General features: G+C 41.6%; 1 protein-coding gene across 4 annotated transcripts in view; it reads left to right on the top strand.

Annotated features, from left to right (window-relative positions):
* The window catches only part of rhbdl1 (rhomboid, veinlet-like 1 (Drosophila)), a 41,664-nt gene that overhangs the window by 15,096 nt on the left and 5,684 nt on the right, over positions 1 to 20,884 (top strand). For all 4 annotated transcript variants that reach the window (XR_008826304.1, XR_008826303.1, XM_056366545.1 and 1 more), the window contains exons 3-7: positions 880 to 1,104; positions 2,075 to 2,223; positions 2,363 to 2,475; positions 17,731 to 17,831; positions 19,791 to 19,851. Coding sequence is in view for 2 of the 4 variants with exons in the window: in XM_056366545.1 (XP_056222520.1) it covers positions 880 to 1,104; positions 2,075 to 2,223; positions 2,363 to 2,475; positions 17,731 to 17,831; positions 19,791 to 19,851 (649 nt within the window). In the remaining 2 variants the exon portion in view is untranslated. The remainder of the gene's footprint in view (positions 1 to 879; positions 1,105 to 2,074; positions 2,224 to 2,362; positions 2,476 to 17,730; positions 17,832 to 19,790; positions 19,852 to 20,884) is intronic.

The raw sequence follows: 20,884 nt of genomic DNA, 5'->3' as shown, positions 1-20,884 counted from the left end.
CATTTTTATCTTCATTTTATTCTAAGTGATTCCACTGAATCAACACATGCAAAAAAAAAAAATGCAAATGATGGACAATTGAAACCTAAAAATTGCTCATAAATGAAAGGTAAAAATAAGTTAGAAAAGATCTACCCACTGAATACAGCAGAAAAAATGTAAAAGAGAATCTTCACTGCTGCGCTGAAGCCTCTGAGCCATGTCAGGACGGGAAAAGTCTTAGAAGAAGATAAGAGTGTCATCACCCTTTCCCCTGACTAGCTGATGATAGAAGGAGGACTTACATAAACTGTCATGCTATCCTTTGTGAAATCAGTGCTTTATGAATGTTGGCTCGTCCCCATCTAGGATGATTAGTCACACTGATGAGCTTCCCTCAGATTATATGAAAAGAAGCGATCCTCCTTTACTGATGATTTGAGCCACTTAGCGTGAAGAAAGTTATGGCTTTAATTGCTAAGATGAGGAATTCAGCAGCAGGCGATGATGGGATCCTGGTAAGGTGTGTCCTCCAGCTGCTGACAGTAATGCTCACGCACTGACTCAAGACAAGTTAATTGCAAAAAAAGACATTAAGTCATCAAGTGGCAAGAAATAAACAAAGCAAATGAAAGCAAACCTGTCTGCTGATTCCTTAAAGTCACAATAAACTAGTCTATCAGCTGAAAAAATTGTTTATCTGTACCGACGTTAGATTGGTATTGATCTTCCCTTCTAACTCTCGGCAAGCAGATGTTTCTTTTAAGCTCCCGTCAGTCTAATTTGGAAAATGCTCATCATTTGTGCAAGTTTTCTTTAAAATTCAAGCAGTTCTCCTCAGGATTTGGCAGTGGACGCTGAAGAATGATGCACGTTTGTTTTGTCATCCCTTTTCCTCAGATGAGCAGCAAACGCTCCAGCAGTTTCCGACGAGCCATCGCCAATGGCCGCCGCACGCTGCAGAGGGAGATCCTGCTGGACGAGACGGGGCTGGGTCTGTACAAACGTTTTGTGCGCTATGTGGCCTACGAGATCCTGCCCTGCGAGACGGACCGACGCTGGTACTTCCACCAGAACCGCCTGTGTCCCCCGCCTGTCTTTATCGCCATTGTCACCATTGTCCAGGTTAGGGAATGACATTATCAGCTTGTCTTAGGGTTCAGTGGATCATAACATAAATCTTGTGCCAGTCATACGCTGAATATAGTAATTCTGCTGATTGAGGTGTTCTTAAAACATTTTTATCCTGCAGTACGTGCTACTAACCCACAACACTGAGTTCCAACTGTTCTGGTGGCTCAGTCGTTCGCCTCAAACCCACTGAAAAGATTTTCTGCCTTTGATCACATGCTTTTAGTGTGAGCTCGATATGAGCTGGTAACCCATTTGGGAGTCAGGAGCTTAGTGGGTGCATTTAATGCTGCTCCTCCAAGCTGAAACCCTCAGTCAGGCTGCATGCAGGAATTTTTGTTTTATATTTTTTTCTCAGATGCTAATTTTGGAACTTGAAAACCAGGTCAATGAGCACCCTGGCCAAGTCAGTGGCATTAATTGACCTATTATGTTCATTTGAAAAAAAAGAAAGAAAGAAGACCACTAACACAGAAGCCCTCCAGGAGCACAGTTGAATGGTTTGGGATTAAGCGGCGCAAATAACCCACAGTTTTTCAACAAAACTTCATCATTTCCCCTGAAATCATCATAATTCTCAGGAAAGAAAGCCAAATGCTCTTATAATGCCTCCAAATGGCAGTGAATGGTCTGTAATGACAATGAGGATGTGATAATAACGGTTCACATTCATTTTAATTCACAGAGACAATGAGTCATTATTCTATGAAAAGAAATTAATGGAATTGAACCAGATGTGCCATTTTTTTTCTGTGGGCAGTAATTGTCTCCACAAGTCTAATAAGCATCAGCCGAGGAATACAAAAAAGAAAAGAAAATGTCATGCGTCTTTCAGAAAGCACAGTGGGTTTTGTTTTGCAGGGGCAATTTCCACCTTTTGTACCAGCAGTGTGCAGAGAGAGCGTGTAATGGGTATGTCAGCAAGAACTGACAGTCTATTGTCATTTTTGTGTCTCTGTTGCAGATTATCGTGTTCATGTGCTATGGCATTATGCTAAACAAGTGGGTACTGCAGACATATCAGCCTGACTTCATGAAGAGCCCCCTGGTCTACCATCCCGGCCACCGCGCACAAGTGTGGCGCTTCTTCAGCTACATGTTCATGCACGTTGGGTACGTTCACGAACCTCCGCTTACCACGTGTATTTCTGCAAGACTGATTTAGTTCAGATCTGGATGGTTGTTGCAGATATCACAGAATCACCAAAAAATCTCATGCCATCATTTGGATCTTGTTTTTCTCTCTCCTCAGTCTGGAGCAGCTGGGGTTCAATGCTTTACTGCAGCTGATGATCGGCGTGCCTTTAGAGATGGTCCACGGCATCTTACGAATAAGTTTGCTGTACATGGCGGGAGTGCTGGCCGGTGAGTGTAAACCAAAAAAATGTAGTGTATCATTATGTAAAACAGTGCTTCCCAAAGTGGGCGCCATGGCACCGTGAAGTGCTGCACAGCAAGACACATGAACATGGTTATATTACATTTGAAATAGTAATAAGGATAGTAATAGAAATAATGAAGCAACTAAGATAAAAAACATGACACCTCTATTTTTGAACAAAACAAAAGAAATACATACATATATATATTTACACAACTAGCATAATTTTACTTTACTCTTACTTAGATTTTGTTCATTCTTTATTTCAGTATTGATCTGTAGATCTGCAAAGCAACATTGTTTAGATATTCTGACTTCCCATTATTTGAAGTAATTGTAATTGTGATTGTTTAATTCAGTGTCATTTGTTAGTTAATATGAATTCTTATAGCAGATATTCATAGTGTCGTTTTTATCTGAAAGGTTTGCGTGTGTGTGCATTGAGTCGGTCGCCGTGCGGTGGTGTAGCATGTGTGTAGTTTAGATATTGTTCAGAAAGTTTTAGATAACCTTCACTGCAATATGAACTCTGCTTTTCTTTTTTAAAACAATGACGTAAACAGAAAAGGCTGTTTATTCTGTGTTCAGCTCCAGTCTGCGGTATGTCTGTACTGACCTAGTTTGTTTATTCTTTTATTACTGTTTGCAAAGTCTATTACTGCTTTGTTTTTTGTTTTGTCGGTACCTTCATCATTTATCAAGTTAAAGGTGTTGTACTGCATCTCATATTTGCTGGATAAAAAACCATCTACTCCTCAAGCCGACATGCACGAATGGTCTGTTTGATAGAACTGATAAATGCGACTCGGCCAGTGGTCCAGCCCTTTTATTTAAAAAAAAAAAAAAAAAAAAAAACAGGCCTCCAAACCGAATATAGCAGCGTGACTTGCGTTGTCCGGAGGTCGTTCTGCAGCACTCAAGTCTTTGTTGACAAGAAACCTCATTAACTTTCATCCTCCTCCAAGCCAGTTTGGAGATTGGAAGTTTTAAATCCGCGCTGATTGCCGGATGTGGTTTCTCACTGCAGTTTTTGCTGTTAATGCGTATTTGCAGAAGTCATATCAACACTACTGCATAAACCTCTTTCCCCTTTCATCTTCACTGGGAACAATTTCTGTCTTGGATCTTGTAAATCTCTTGCTAACCATCATTTGAACACTGTCGAAAGCAGTAGCCTAATTCATATTGAGTTACATGCATATTCATTCATTTTTAGTAACCTGCTTCATCTTTTCTATGTGATGAAGAATCTAAACTCTTTTGTCTTTTCCTTTCCTCTCTCTGCACATACTGTCATAAAATGGAGTTAGAACTGCTCCAAACTCCTCGTGCACTGTAAAAAAAAAAAAAAAAACTCAGACACACACTCACATGCACACACACTGTTAACACTCATGAATTATTGTAGCTTTGATTTATTTTAGCATTGATGACAGGGAAAGAGCAAGCAAGCGAGCACGGGTCTTAGAGGAGGAAAAGTGGGAGAGTAATGCAAGGGCGTCTCTCTGGGGAATTAGCCTAAGTGCAGTTTGAGATGTTGTTTGGAGATTTAAGCTGTAGCCTGGATTGAAAAGGAGCAAAGCAGCGAGGAGATCGTACATGCTGACATTTGTTCCCCCAGAGCCTGGAGTCAAACTGTGTTCACCAGACTCTCTATGCTCCAGTTTCATCGCTGTGATCAAAAATTGAATTTCTGTCGTACAAGTTGAATCTGAAGTCGTGTGTAACTGTCTGGAATTAAATTTGAACTTTGCCGCATTTAACTTTAAATATGATCAGTATAAACTCGATCATCATCGCGTTTCTTTGAGTCAACGCTTAGTGGAGCTCCCTCAGGCTGACAAATGAGGAAGAGAAGAAGAAATCTGCTGAATTCCTCCTGAACAGTGAGAGTGAGCTGGGCTGTCCGATGGTAACAATATGATGAATGGCTTTTAGCAGCACAATAATTTCACCTCCTGATTCTTGTTGATGGAGTTGAAATTGGAGCTGTGCTGGCACAAAATGTTGTGATCTGCTGGAGAGTGGTCCATTAGAAAGCAGGCTGGAAAGTGCACTGGGACTGTGTGTGTGTGTGTGTGTGTGTGTGTGTGTGTGTGTGTGTGTGTGTGTGTGTGTGTGTGTGTGTGTGTGTCTGTGTCTGTGTGTGTGTGTGTGTGTGTGTGTGTGTGTGTGTCTGTGTCTGTGTCTGTGTCTGTGTGTGTATGTGTGTGTGTGTGTGTGCGTGTGTGTGTGTGTGTGTGTCTGTGTCTGTGTCTGTGTCTGTGTCTGTGTGTGTATGTGTGTGTGTGTGTGTGTGTGTGTAATTCTCAGTGTGTTTGGGGATTTGGAGGAGGCTGTTGGGGGGGTCTCAGGTTTAATGACAAGGGGTGAGCGCGCTCAGTCAGAAGTAGAGAGACAGCACTGCTCCCTCCAGGTGAGGGGTCAGAATAAGAAAACCACCTGGGCTTTGGGCACAGCAGGAGGTTTTCAAAAGACACTCAGAGTCAGTCAGTTGGTGTCGCACTGGTGGTGCATGTAAGCATGAGCTACATTTGCTAAATTTAACATAAAACTAAAATGCTGAACATGAGCAATGTTAATCCCTGCTGAAAACTAAAATCTGCATGTTGGCTGAGTCGTGAGTGTTTAGCTCAAAGCACCACTGTGCCCAGGTACATCTTCTCAGAGCCACCAGCATGGCTGCAGAGTCGTAGTCTTGTTGTTTTATCTGATATCTGTGGTTGTTGTGTGTAAATATACTGTAGTTGTGGTTGTGTAATAGATCTTAATGGATTTATGGTTTTGTTTTTTGATTCATTATTCAAACTAAACAAATGAATACAAGATCCATCGGTTTGTTCATGTCCCTCTCCTCTCAGCCACCCATTCTCCCTTTCACTGATACACTGAATGTGTGGAGTGTGAACACAGACTTTGGTTCTACATGGTGTTTCCCTGCCTCACGTTTTGCATTTTGCCAGTTTTCCCTCAGTCTTTGTAAACTCTCGATTGCTTGTGGATGTTGGAAATTGCCCAGTGTTTTAGATTACTCAGTGAAATTCTTGACTTTTCCTCCTTCCCCGTTTGGTTGCCCAAGGCTGTCTCATGTTTATATTCATGCAGCCTTATACTAGCTCATGAGTTCAATCATGTCGGCTGTTGTTATCAGCTATTGCACGCATGTTGCTTGTTATTTTTGTAGGGCAGCGGAGCTTTCAGGTTATAGCTGCACTCAGTGTGTGCATTTACTGAGCAACGTGCTGCAGGTATTGTGCCTTTATGTGTTTTTCACTGCGAGAATTTTGGCACCGCAGGGCATGCTTTCAGTGCCAAAAGAAAGTTTTTCTTTTTAAAGATGCCTCAAAAACTGTGAAAGTACAAAACTGTTCTCACATATCTCATATGTCATTATCTTGAAAATAATACATTTCGCAATTTAAAAGAAAATATAACTTAGTTTCGCAAAGCACAAGGTTTTAGTCTTGGTAGGTCAGATGGTGTTAGATACAAATCTATAAATCTTGGACACAGCCTGATCTTCCCTCCATTGCTCTGCTCCCATAATGTAGTGCTCCCCCTGTAAAATAAAGAATGACTTTGCACATTTTGTCCTTGGATGTGTGCTGACAAAAGGAACAATTGAGCAATTATTTTTTTAACAGCGCTGTTCAGACAGACCCTGGACATTGTCCTTACTCATTTTGCATCCACTCAGTAATCCTTCATGGCTCTGTCGCACTAACAGTGGCTGAGGAGCTCCGCTGGAGTTTGATGTTTCATAATAGGAACTGTACCATGTTCGTGCTCAACACTACAGCCCAGCTCCACGTTAAAGATGGCGCAGCAGGGATTCCTTCTTTTAATCTCCTTTTTTTCCCCTCCCTCTTCCTCTTCTGGTTCTCCATCCCTCAGGCCAACAACTCCTTCAGCGTCTTCATGTGCTTCAGGACATCAACAGGTGCCAGAACACCATGTTTTTCCTCGTAGCCCCATGTGAGCCTCAGGCTGTCTGTCTCTTCCAACACCTTATATATTTGAGACAACCCAAATCCTCCAGCAGCCTCTCATAACGGCAAGCTTAAGTCTGCTGTCCCACTACTGTCCTGCTTAACTCAGACATTTGTGTGTTGACATATTCTACTCTGATTTTCTTTCCACTCTTTGCTGCCTGCCAGAGTTGATTCTGCCGTCCTCAATGTGGCAAAACAAAGTCCTGGTGTAAAACTCTCACTTTGAATCATCAGATTTTTGCTAAAATATCAACAATATCTTGTGAGCAAGTGAGAAATTACTGTTTCCATAGTGTGAAAATGAGCTCATGACCTCACATTTCACTGTAAACAAGCACGAAAGAAACATTTGTTTAAAACGCTTATTTTTGATGTGACCTGCAGTTTGGTTGTTGTGTGTCAATATATATATCTTAATTGGATTTGTTTAAGCTTATTTATTTATTCATTCATTGTTTATTTGAATGAGGACATAGACAAACAATTGTATGAAAAAGTTTGAGCACCCCTGGGCAAATTACATATTTTGTTGATTTTCGAAATGAAAGGAAGTAAATCCAGACCCTGCAGGAAACAGACGTTAAAAATGTTAACGCGCTGTTCATTTTTATTTCATTAACTTAAAAAATTGAAAATAAATAAACGGTAGTTGTGGCCTGTGCAAAATTGTGGGTGTTACTTTAACTCGTTAGGCCTTAACTGACTCATTAGGATTTGTAAGGCAGGTGAAGAATTGTCAGTAGAACCATCAGAGGCTCCTTTAAACAAGTGACTCTGGAAATAGAGGATCTGAAAATTAAGCTAACTGCTGCCTACGAAACAGGGATGGCTATAAAAAAAGATATAAAAGCATAATAAATAGAAAATAAGTATTATAAGTATATAAGTATCATTAAAAGAACTGACTTCTTCACACCTAGCTACTGTAAGTTATGACAGTTTCAACTTCTATTGAAAATGTTTCCAGTTATAATTCATTGTGCAGTCCTCTGTCCAAATCAGGTTTCACAGACGGGCATTTACATCTCCCTCGTTACCGACACTTCGGTTCCCTGAGCTCAGTGAGCAACAGATAAAACTGGTTGTTCTGGGCAGATTCCAGGTGTGAATGTGAGAGTGACTGTGTGAGGGGGAGCAGGGCCGTCCTAAAGAGAGAGAGCTGCTCTTACATTCTCCTGGACAGAGGTGGAAAGCAACTGAGTACATTTACTCAAATACCCTATTTAAGTACAATGTTGAGGTACTTGTACTTCACTTTTTCATCTTAAACTTCTACTGTGCTGTGTTGAGAACGTAATATTGTGCTTTTTACTTCATGGCATTTTTTAATCGCTATAAATACTAGTTACTTTGAAGATTTTTTTTTTTGCAGATTTGCAAACAAAACACATAATCAGTTTATAAAATGTGATGCATTGTGATAGAATATACCACTCAACATTATTGTATTTGAAGTAGTTAAGATTAGCTCCAAGGTAGGGCTGTCACAATAACAGATTTTCACTACACGATTATTGTGGCCACAAGAATTCATTTATCGTGATAACCAGCCTATAGAAAATTAAAAAATAATAATAATGATAATAATGCTATCAGTCAAATCCATCTTTAACTTTGTTTATTGCGTGTTTTGTTTCCTTTTTGGCAGATGAATTAAACTCAGATTCAAGAGTAGGAAGACGGAGAGAGTCTGTAAACATAACTGTACCAAAGCAAACAAAAAGAACAATTACATGTAATGTGTAGTGAAAAGGCCAGAAAAAACAGATGAAGTGATAAACAGAAGATCCACAAGGTCTAATATTTGCCTTGACAATATTGTCCGATGTGCATTATTAACTCAGTGTCAATATTTCATCTCTTTGAATATCAGGATTATCGTCAATACCCCTAGTCCGAACCTCAAAGAATGTCAGAGTGATAAGCAATAAATCCTTTCATTTGTGAAGCGGGAAACAGAATTTTCATCTTTCCACAATTTTTGCTTGATAAATGACAGAAATGATTGATTCATGATCTATTATCAAAATTGTTGCTAATGGGGCGTCCCAGTGGCTGAGTGTTAAGGGCACATACCATAGAGGCATAATGAGCCCTGAGCGGCGGGTCCCCTGTTCGACTCCCGGCCGGCTGGTCCCTTTACTGCACGTCTCTCCCGTCACTTCCTGTCTCTCTACACTTTCAGTTTTTTGGGGGTTTTTACTGACAATCAACTAATCCATTAATCAACCAATCCTTTCAGCTGTATTACCACTTCTATACTTCAACTTAAGTACAAATTTGAAAGCAGTACTTTTACTTGCACTGGAGTATTTTTATTGTGTGGTTTTGCTACTTTTACCTATTATTTGAATACTCCTTCCTCCGATGTCTCTGGATAAATAAAGGTTTAAAAAATTCCAATAGATGCACCTGAGTAAGTGACGAAGAAACCTTGAGATGGTCACTGAGCACCTTAGGTGGATCACCTCCTGTTGACTCCTACAGCACCTATGGAGCGTATGGTTTGAATTATGCATTATTAGGATTTTTCTCCTCCTTGTGTCCAGGAGCCTGTAAACAGAATATATGTTTACTGTAATGAACCAGCCAGCCGGTGTTAGAGGGCACTGTGCTCACGCTGCTTATTGGTGTCTTCAGTCAAGAGGAGGAAGAGACATGTGGCCCGATGTTGTTTGTGGCCTGTTGGAAAATTGTAATGGAAATGTGATAAATGACTGCATGTCAGTGTAACCTCATATTTGCAAGCTAGTTGATGATGTCATTACTTAAAAGCATTTGATGTTTAATCCTTCATCAATTGATTAATGTTCCCCTGATATCAGGCAGGGCGGCGGCGCTGTCAGCTTTTCTGTCGTGGCCATGGGACTCGGGCTTTATTGTCGCTCCTAATTTAGCCTGATGATTGTTTCTGCATTCTCTCTCACACTGATAAAAGCCTATTGAGTTTCTAAATGACTGCAGGTCTTCAGGCTTATTTTTGTTATACTACACTTTCCACATTCCTCTTTTATAACCGATTGATGCTTTTTAAAAGCGCGCTGCAAATATTTAAGCAGGGTAAATATGATTATATCTGCTGCCAGTGAATAGAGGGTCTTGGTGCATCGCCAAGAGTCACTTTGTCCATCATCCATTTCGCTGATGTTTGGTGGAGGCACACAAGCTCCAAGTTACACTATTCTACTGAAATCCCAAAAGCCTAGAAATGCAGCTTTGGGATTGAATGTACAAGATTAAAGTCAATATGTTCAATTGGGTGTTTGAAATAAACTAAAGCGAGCTTTACTGCTTTGATGAAAGATTTCCAATTTGTTATCGGTCTGATTCACTGTTATTAGTAAATTCTTTGTTCTCTATTAATTCTCTGTGTCTGTCTCTCTTTGTGATAAAGAAGAGATGTGGCTTACATTAGGAAATAGAGTTTAAAATGCAGTTTGATTGAAATATAATCAATACATCACAGTACAATTATTGATTACACTGCCTATACACACGTTATCCAACAAACTACTGGAATGTGTGTAAAAAAACTGATAAACGTTTATGCACTGTTGTGTCCAAGAAAGTTGCAGACGGGATGGGATTTTTATTTTGGGGGTAAGATGGGAATCTTTCTTAGAGCAAAGTTGAGTCAGATAAACTGATGCTGCCACATCGTCACATTGCATCAGCTGCATCAGCAACCAAATTCAGTTAATGAGGAATAGATGGAGATAAAAAGACAAGAGGGGGCAGAACAGGAGAGCGGAAGTGATGGAGAACAGAGTGCTGGGAAAATCACTCTCGGTGCCAGAGGGGTGTGACTCTGTGGTCTCTGACTACGGATGTGACTCACGTCAAGCTCTGGTGTAGAGATATTTAACAACACTCGAGGTGAACCTGGTAAAGGTTGTGGAAAGCAGAAGGTGTTTTCAGGACTGTGAGAGATGTGGAGTCATCTTTGTGTCGCTGTTGTCGGCTGAATACCAATTAGCTCCTGCTTGCTGTTACTTTGAAGGCCTGTTGGTGGAGTGTGTGTCTGTGACTGTGCAGCATTGTCAGGACACAAGGTCATATTTCTGTCTTTTTAGCCAACCTTAGCTGCTGCAAACCGCTCTGTGTGCACGGACCCCAGTGTTGCGTACAACACTGAAGCGTCTGGTCCTGTGTTTCTCATGTACTCCCCCGGTGCTGAGCTGAACTGAGCAGGGTGACCTTGGTGCGTTGCAGAGCCTGCAAGCGTGATTATGGTAATTCCCAACCCCCCCGTCTCACCCCACAGTCAACTCTTCCTAGGTGACACCGAGCTCACTTCCTCTCCCACCACCCCCTGCAGCCCCGCTGATAACAACACCGAGCATGATGAATATTTGTACTGTAATGCAGCCTCATTGAAGGTATCGCATTAGTGTGGAGCGAGCCGACTGTGTTTACAGCCCTCTATTTGCATCTACGGCGTGAAGCCAATCCAGGACAGCGATATTTGTCGGGCGCTCTGTTGGAGTTAGAGAGGCCATTGCTCTGCTCAGTTTATATTCCATTTACTTTGGTGGTTAGTTTCAAGGTTCTCTGATGAAGAAGCACATCACACTCCCTTTAGCCATCGCTGTGGCTTTATAACCTTGAGCACAGGAAGTGATTTCTTGCCCCCTTTTTTTTTTTCACCTGGATGTTGGATGAATTTGAGTAATTTCTATCCAAGGTCAGCAATTGTGCTTGTTCACTGAAAAGCAGTCATGAGTGATGCTCACACACACACACACACACACACACACACACACACACAACACACACACACACACACACAACACACACACACACACACACACACACATACACACACACCAAGATCAGATATGATTATACTTTTCCCTGATTGCTGGTGCTGTGCCAAGCAGTTTCCTCTCAGCAGCTCTGAGGATGTGACTTGTGGAGATTATTGATTTTCCTTGATGTCCCCTGCGCTCTGGGGGAGCATAAATATTATCATATTTTTCTGTATGTGGCAAATTTAGACTGGGCAGAAAACTGTTTGAATAAACAGAATCATTCTCTAAGGAAACCAAGGGCAATGTGTGTTTGCATTGGACGTGTTGGCATACTGTAAAATTGATGAATTGTATCCGTTCCTCCAGGCCAGAGCTTGGCATCAACTGCACCGGAATTGTGTTGTTGTTGTTGTTGTTGTTGTTGTTGTTGTTGTGGTGGTGTTTCCCCCTTTTTTTTCTTTTTTGTTCTTTTCTACATGTAGACAACAGAGGTCCTGATTCATGTGTTTCGGCTTTCAATCTGTGTTTTCCTCATTGAGGTTGTTTGTCTAGCGATCTGCTTTGACTGCAGTGCAGGAGCACAGGTGCGCAGTGTTTTGTAGCTTTGTGGCGGCTGACAGTTTGGGATGCTCCTCCACAGCTTGACACCACTGATAAGTAAAACTTGGCAGACTCCTTTTTTCCGTTCATCTGAGGGGGTGTCATCCCCCTCCCGCCCACGCTCCAGCGGGGCACGAGGAGATGGATGAAGATGTTAGATTGGATGAGGACTGATTGCGAGTCACGCTGCTCCACTTGAAGGAAAGCATTGGTGGTAGAGGTGATATTTCCCTTATCTCTTTCTGTCTGGATGACACAGAGGTGTCTGTCTCCTTCCCAGGTGGAAAATGTCTTTAATAGAGCTCCCCCAGTCTGACAGCACTATTATAGTTGAAATGAGGCTTTGAAATGGACACCTAACTATTAAATGACATTTGAAGCTATGAGCTTTTCAAATAGACTGTAAAGTAGACAAAAGAGTACGTGACAGATGGTCTCTCTCTAGTTCAGTCACCCTGACATTTATATTTTTACCCCAGTCACCTCCAAACTGTGTCTGCTCTTATACCAAAACTAAAGTAAATTGCTTCCCAACATCAAATACCCCACCCCCCCACCCCACCCCATGATACATAAAGCACCAGCGATTGCACGATTGCAGCTTTAGTGTGTCTCCTGCATCGCTGCTCCTCATGCACCCACTCACACCCACTTTTTCCATCAGTCTCCCTCTCTTCCTATGTGTGCTTAGTAAATAAATCTGATCAGGCGTTTCCCCAGTTTATTAGCCAACAGATGCAGCCGTGTGACTGCAGGAGTGCTGACTACAGCACATCTCTGTGCAGGGCCACAGGATTTAATGCATACAGGATAGATCTGTCTGAGGGAAGTGTACACAAATGGAGCAACTCCAAACTAAAAGGCATCAGTCCCACAGTATCAAGGGATGCAGGTTTCCCTTACTGGATACTGTGCTCTGAGCTCAGGCAGAGAACTGGTTTACCATTGAAATCTTTGACTTCTAACAAAATGATAATCCTAATGGACTCAGCAAAACATTTGTCTTGCAAATTCTTTCATCTCTCATAATGAAACTTGACAAAATACATTTGGCTGTTTTGGGTGGACTTTCCTCATAGCTTATACCAATAGACTAAATAAAAGAATAAAATCACACTCATGGTTTGCCGGTTTTTCTTTGTACCCAATGCTCACTAAATCACCTGAATAAATAAACATTCATTGTCCTTTAATTGTCCTCTCCTGAGTAATTTATTGGCTATCCAACCAAGAAATGCAACTCAATGCGTTTTAATGTTCCCTGACATCCTTTAGGTTCCCAGAAAACAGCCTCTGTCAGACACCTTTACGAAGCAATGAGTTAGGTGGTGTGTGTGGTGTGGCTCTCTCAGGAGTTGATGAAAACCAAACAGAGCTAAAAGAGAGTGAATATTGGATTTTCATTCATTGCGTCTCCTGAAGCACATCTCCAAATCAATGCTAAAGTTTTGTGTTAGCTAGACAATAGTCAACTCCTGAAATGTTTACCCAATCAACTTTAGAAGAGGAGTAGATGTCAACGTTGTGTTTACAGCTTGTTCTGCTGCAGCCATAAAATCAATTAACACAGGTGTAACTTTCAAAAACCTCAATAATCTTTAATCAGCTACGTATAACCCACTTTTACACCAAGCAGTAAATACGTTATTATATATTTAACAAGTTATAAATATAAGAAACATGCAGCAGAGAAATCTATGCATACACAGGGAACTTTAGCACGATGATGTAATAACAATTTAGACATCTCTTAAACATCTATTCAACAAATTTTGATCATTAAAAACCTACAGCCCCATTTCTCTAAGGACTATTGATTGACTGTGAATAGTGAACCACGTATACAAACTCTAGAGAACAGGCAGCGAAAAGTGTCATGTTTGTCATTGTTTGTGTAGAGTCATGTTACGCCATGTTCTCCAAGAGTTAGAGGATATATATTTTTCATTGCAGCACTTTGCCTTTGCTCTGGTGCAGCCTCCACTGTAGCGGCTACAGAGCAGCGCAGCCTCAGGCACTGTCAAACTCTGGCCTCGGATCAACTTACCATCCCTTGTCTGCACCTTATCCCCGGAGAGACTGAGAAATACAAAGTTGCCCCATAGCTTAAGGGCAGCCTGGAGTAACAGTAATGGTGTAGCAAGTTTGGTTTGACAGAGAGATTCAGTTCTCTGAGCCGCAATGGGGATTATACTGCGGTAGATAGAGTATAGCCCCGAGTGTGTAGTTGACCTATACTCATATACAAAGTACATCATTTTTACTGTCTACACCGCAGTGCACTTGTGGATGTTGCAAGCTCACAAAAAGATTTGAGTATGTTGATGATGACTTCAGGATGGCAACAATAAATAATCTGAGCATGAGATGGAATGTGTCAGCTCGGCACTGAAATAATCGCACACCTCACGTCGCAGCCGCTGCTGAGTGCGAGAATCCTAAATCTTAAATCCCCCTAAGCACGAGAGCCCACATGACAGCCCTGTTTAATATTCATACTGTATTTTGGAGCCTCTCACCAAAGCACAGCGAGCAGGAGGAGAGAGCAGTTTGTATCCTCCCTGTGGAGCTCTCTCTCTTCCTCTGAGCCGGAGGTCTCAGGTTGTCTTCTCTTCCTCACCCACAGATGGTGGTGTCACATCCCTGACAAGTGTCTGCTATGAAGAGGTGGTCTGAGCCTGTGTTACCTATCATTTTAGTTCCCAAACAGCCCAGTCCACTGCTCTTAAAGCTGCTCTAACCAACGTTTTCGCACGAACACTGACAAATGCAGCCAAACTGAACAACTTGCTGGTGAACATAGTGAAGCATTTAACAGTTTAAGAGCCAGGCATTTTTCTTTAGAAGTTGTTGGTGAGCAAAATGGAGCCACAAGGATAGAGTGAATATTTGTCTTACATTTCCCATAATTCCAGGTGTCCATTACAAATATATGTGAATGCTGTGGCTGCTGGAAACGATTTGCTAAAACATTTGCCATGCTTTTTGCGCTGTCCTCAAAGGGACAATAAATCTGTTTATTTGCAGACAAATTGTTGTCACTGACCTCAGACATTTATAAACTATTTATTTCTTGAAGGGAATTTAAGTGTAAAAAATTTGTCCGACTACTTTTAAGATCGTATAAATTATTCTGTATTTTGAAAAGAAAGAAATGTTTATGAAGAAATCACAGCATCTGTTACTAGCAGATATAAAATATCTATTTTTAATCAGCACCTCCACATCAACTGCACACTTTAATCTACAAGTTTAATCCAAACTTTGGGTGAAAGAAGTTCATGTTTATGTCCATATCACACTGCTAAAACTGTAAAATAAATTCCTAAAATTGTATCACTTAATTGTACTGAATCTTTAAGACCAGTAAAAGACTAAAACCCTAGATGATATCTCTCATATTATTCTATTAATAATTCATCAATATATCTTCCAAGTCTAATGCACCGAAGTAATAAATTAAGTGCAAAAAAAGTTGTGAAGGCTAAAAGAGAAACTAGATGATAAGATGTTGATGCCGCTGAAGTTGCTCCAATTCAATTTCTCCTTTACTTTGAAGAGATCAGAGACCACATACTGTATGCTGTGCTGTGTAATTGCAATTTTGTGGAGCTACTAAAAATGGGACACTGTGAATCTCCTGAAATCTTTAGTTGAAGCACCAACCTTCATATGCCCCATAAATCCAAACGTCCACGTCAAATAGCCCATAGGTGTTGGAGCGGGGAGAGATGAATGACTCAGGAGCGCGTTCTGATTACCATCTGTCTCTCCATGATCATCACTGCCACCATGGGCTGACGAGGCGTTCTTTAAGACGATGTTTACTCTGCAATCCCACAACTCCCTCTCTCTCTCTCTCTCTCACACACACACACACACACACACCTACACATACACACAGAATATGAATGTTACAACATGCATTATAGATCTGAGATCACAACTCCGGCAAACCCCAACTGTGATTAAAAAGAGGCTGTTTTGTTTTATCAGCCCTCTCCGCTTCCCTTATCAGCTCATTTGCATAATTAACAGTGGCTGACGCTGTCCTCGCGAGCAACTGCCACTGTGATTTCTCCTGCTTGGAATTCTGTCCTACTTCACAGCGTCAGTGCTGTGATTAATGCAGCGCCAGGTGTACTGTACCACATTCAGGGTTGTATATACACACACTCACTACACACTATACACACAGCTATTTAAAGGAGCTATATGGAAGCTTAAACTACTGCCATATAGCCAGCTGTTTACTTTTACCAATCTAGAAAAATGTTTGCAATTTGGGCATCAAAGTTCATTCTTTCAGTCACCAGGAGCTGTCTCCAATGGTGGAAAGCAACTCTTTTGTTGTGCTTCTATTTCTCTTTTCTTATACTGAAGTTAGCATGCTAACCAGCTAGCCTCAGCCCGGATAATTGAGTTAGATACTAAAACGCTTATCAACAATAATTCGACATTTAGCAAAAAAAATGCGTGTTTGCTTTCTTGCTGAGATTTAATGAATGAATACCACTCTCACATCAGTCTGGTTAATATAAGGCAATAGGAATAAAGTAGTCTGGAATACCTGCAGTTTGTTTTTACACTTCCGTTTTTATATAGTTTAAACAAAGGAGATTTAAGGGTTTAATTATTGAGATCCAGACAGAGCCAGGATCATTGTTTACCCCTGTTTCCACTCTTTCAGCAATAAAGCAACTTTAAAAAAAAAAAGAGTTGAGATTTAAAGAGGCTGCACAGTCCGTCCACACAGGTGTTGTCACTTATGTTACCTGATTAGACCTGTTGTCAGGACAGTGAGGAGCGTGTATAGACTGTGCTTGACTGACTGCACCCTCTCTCTATTGCACCCTGAGCAGGACAGTTTACATCCTTATTATTGTTATCACCTATTTTTATCATGGTATTAGTTGTTATTATACCAGTTTTTATTGTATTAGCTGTTATGAGTTTGGTAACACTGCATAATTTCAAACACAGCTCCACGCAGCCTCGACCTGACTGGACTTATGAAGAACACCTGCTCACATCAAAAAAGTTAATAAAAGGTTCCAGCACCAAATAATTGTTTGAAAATGACTAATTGTTCATATATAACGATATCAAGACTATTAACATATGAATATTCCTTTAACTGTCCAACTTGCTGGTAAAGTACAGTATTGTATGCAGTCATAATATGAGTAAGCAATCACATTACAGGCTTTGCCTCACTGCCACAACCACCACTTTACTTTCCACATCATGACTATCGTAGACGGCACGTTTGGCTTGTGTCCACATCTACATATCCCAGATTAGACTTTGCTCATGCATTTTTACAGCACACAAATGTGAAATGATCCTCTTCAGCAAGGTTCTCCTGTGTTCTCCTGGCCTCACTTTGATCACAGATCATTTTAAAGTGGACCTTTTTTAATTGCAGCATCCTCAAGGAAAATCCAGTTAAGAAATATTCCTTTTCAGTTCCTTACCATTTTAATATAATTACTCAGCTGCAGTGTTAGCAGACTGCTTACATACAGGACATGCCTGTGCAATACTTTTCACAACACAGCACACGTGTGTGTTTGAGAGTGTCATGTATTGTGGATGTAATATGAAAGGGCACGTGAAGGTCGGCTGATGTAGCACAGCCCCAGTGATTTTTTTACAGAGATTTTTAGAGAAATGCTCAGAGGAAGGTGACTTGTGCTGCTGTGTGATGAGTAATCTGACTCTCCCTTTGTTTTTCCCCTCTGCTGTAAAATGCTGTCCTTTGCTCTCTCTCTCTTTTCCTAACAGCCCACACACACACAAACACACACACACACAAACTGCATGCTCTCCCTCTTATACCTACAGTCCTAATAAGTCCTAATATGTGTCTCTCTCTCTCTGTGTGTCTCTGCAGGCTCGCTGACAGTGTCCATCACAGACATGCGTGCTCCAGTGGTGGGGGGCTCTGGGGGGGTCTACGCTCTGTGCTCAGCGCATCTGGCCAACGTCGTCATGGTAACTGCCATTATCGTCATCATCGCCTCCATTGTTACGTCTCAAAAAACGATTTTCAATAGAGAGGAAATGTCAGAGCCGAGCACATGGTGTGAGCAAGACAGACAGGGACCACCTCACGCTCCCACCAACATCCCGGGCTTCACTGCTGTCTGTTGTTCCCCCAGCAGATGCTAGTTGGATGTTTTCCCTGCTGCAGTAGGATCACATCATTGTGATAAATACTTCATTGCCCAGCAGTTTTTGGAACAATGCCACCGAATATTCTCGAGACAATGTGACCTCTTATCTAGTCATCAGCAAAAATGAAGAAGCTTTCGCTGAAGGTTGTTGATGAGCAGCAGACCCCAAGGACCCTCTTCCAGTATCTCATATAGCTCAACCTTTCCTTTTTTTATTCACTGTTCTCGTCATCTGTATCAATGAATCTCATGTGAGCTGGTATTTCAGACTCTTCTATTAATTATTAAGACTGTGTTTATTTGTGTCCACTGAAAAAAAGAAAAAAAGAAAAAAAACAGGCAGTGAACTCCCTTGATGCTGTGTGTGTTTTCCGTCACGAGGTTTCTACGTGAAGTGCCTTCCACATTCTCTTCAACTCTCGGCGTTACATCTGACGAATCACTTTAACTGATGTCGCTGTTCACTGTGGGCACTGAAGATGCCAGCAGGGATGGAAATCAAAGTGCGCTGACGGGTTCAAAGCAAAGACTCTGTAAAACTGTGTGCTCGCAGCAGCTAACAGACAGTTTATTTGGTCTGTTACGCTTATTGTTGGGAAATCCTTTAAGGCACGTCTTAGTTCTGCTCTGATGAGTTTTTGTCTAGTTTGTGCTTTTTGAAGGAAATCTTGAAACATTGTCCGGTATCGACCCAGTAAATTCCTGGCCATCTGCCATCTGCCATCAGCCGTCATCCTCCGGTTTGCCCAAAAGACATTTTCAGGTTCAGTGAGGTTGCGAGCACTGCTGGGGACGTGACTCTGTAGAAGTCACACAGCTCCAGCGACATTGTCAGAACACATCTTGAAACTATGTAGTGCACAAACTAAACTTTGGACATAACCCCTAAATCTTTTCTTTCTATTTTTATTTTTTTTATTGTTCCTTGACCGAACAGCAAACGCTCTTTCTCTCCGTCTCTCAGTGATCCTCCGCACCTCACACACTCGCGTCAGATTCCTTCAGCATTTCAAAGTCAGCAGTGTGATAACAAGATCTGTAACAGACAAAATGGATTGGCCGTCCTCTGGTTAAAGATTGCCCTTCTCCTCCTGTGAGTTTGGAGGCACGTCAGAGCAAATTGCCTCCCATGAGAGAGCAGCCACATCACATCGCACACAGCTCAGGCCTCCTCCTCTGCACCGCTGTGCCGACCTCTCCCCTTCCATCATATGAATCATTTATTTGTAGAGATATTGTGACATCAGGACCACTCCTGGCTTGTTTTGAACGTATGGAACATTTCTCTTACATTTTGCATGCCGCTCACCTTTTTGTTTTCTGCTTTAAGAGAAGACTTAAAGCACTGGTGCTGGGTCATCCTCCCACAGCCAGGAACTTAAGGAGGGACATGATTGGTGCAATTATTCATCCTGGGGAGTGAATGTGTTATTCCAAGTGAGGATGCCATTGTTCTTTTTTCCCCTGAAGAATCACCAGAGCTATTTATTGGCCCATTCTCCCCCTCTGTTAAATTATCTTAGCCCTAATTAATAGAGTGCCACTGGGTTGGAACCAGTAAGTGGAGAGCAGCCAGGTGTATAATCACGTCTCTGTCTTGTGTAAGTGTTGCCTCCTCTCTCATATGGATATGGATTGTCTTTCTCTCTTGTCTAAATATGTCCCGAGGATAGAAAGTGAGTTGCTTCTTGCCAGGCTGTTAATATACTCATATTTGTAGTGGCTGTTTGTGTCGTGATTGTTTGCGCTGACGAGACACTTTTGCTCTGTGTTGCAGAACTGGGCCGGGATGCGCTGTCCTTACAAGCTGCTCCGCATGATCCTGGCGCTGGTTTGCAGTAAGTTCTCCAAATTTACTCTCAGCCCCACGCTCACGTTCCTGCTGTTGCTATTTATGTTGAATTCATAGTTTCTTCATTCAAAAAGCGGAGTGTGTATTACCTTTCATTTCCAGCATATTTAATGCCCGCACACCTGTTCACAGTTCAACATAATAACAGTGTTCGTCACCTGAGCGGGGTTTAAAAGCCTCGTACAGCAGAGCAACAGACATGCTGCTTAAGTCGTCACAGTTAATGGCTCAGAGGAGAGAGAGGCTCCCTGATTGGACATGTTGCTTTGTTTTTGAACCATTTGAGTCACACCACTTGTCCTTTTTCTCCACACGCGGACCGATACACTGTGACTTTCATTAGTGTGCAATATGTTCCCTCCATCTGTCCCGAGCCTGCCGCCGCTGAACTGAGAGAGCAGCGACTCTCTGCAGGAATATTGTATCTCTCCTCAGTGTTTTTGCAAACAGGGGATACAGCGTTTCACAATAAAATACGACACACCGCTTCTGTGAGCTACTGTGAAGACTGAATTAACATTTGGTCTAGTTTTATGTTATCAGTGCTGAATATTTATTCAGCTAAAGAGGCCTGAAAAAACAGCTGCATATAACATTTGAACGCAATTTTTCGAGTAAAGATCCATTTAAATCATGTTGTGACCTTTCTTTGGCTGTAGAGGCAGACCATGATAAAAACACTTATACACAGTAGGCTACAGCTCATCTTTAGCCACTGACATGAAGTCAACTCTGATCTAGGCCCTCTTCTTCATAACAGGGCCTTTATTTCAAAATAAAAGCACACTGCTATTCAAGATAATTTTGTCTCAGATTCACAAATTCTCAAATTTGGTTTTAAGCACCATGTCATCCGGGTGACAATGTGTTAATTGGCAACTTTACAGGTGGTGTAGGTGGGTCATATGCTAAGCTAAGCCAACTAGTTGCTTCATAATTAAAGTACAGACATGAGAATAGTATCAGTGTTCACATCTAACTCTCCTCCAGAAAGCAAATAAGAGGATTTGTCAGAATGT

This window comes from Seriola aureovittata, chromosome 21 (genome assembly GCF_021018895.1).
Source record: "Seriola aureovittata isolate HTS-2021-v1 ecotype China chromosome 21, ASM2101889v1, whole genome shotgun sequence".
Classification (NCBI taxonomy): domain Eukaryota; kingdom Metazoa; phylum Chordata; class Actinopteri; order Carangiformes; family Carangidae; genus Seriola; species Seriola aureovittata.
This window is presented reverse-complemented; position numbering and strand designations above follow the sequence as displayed.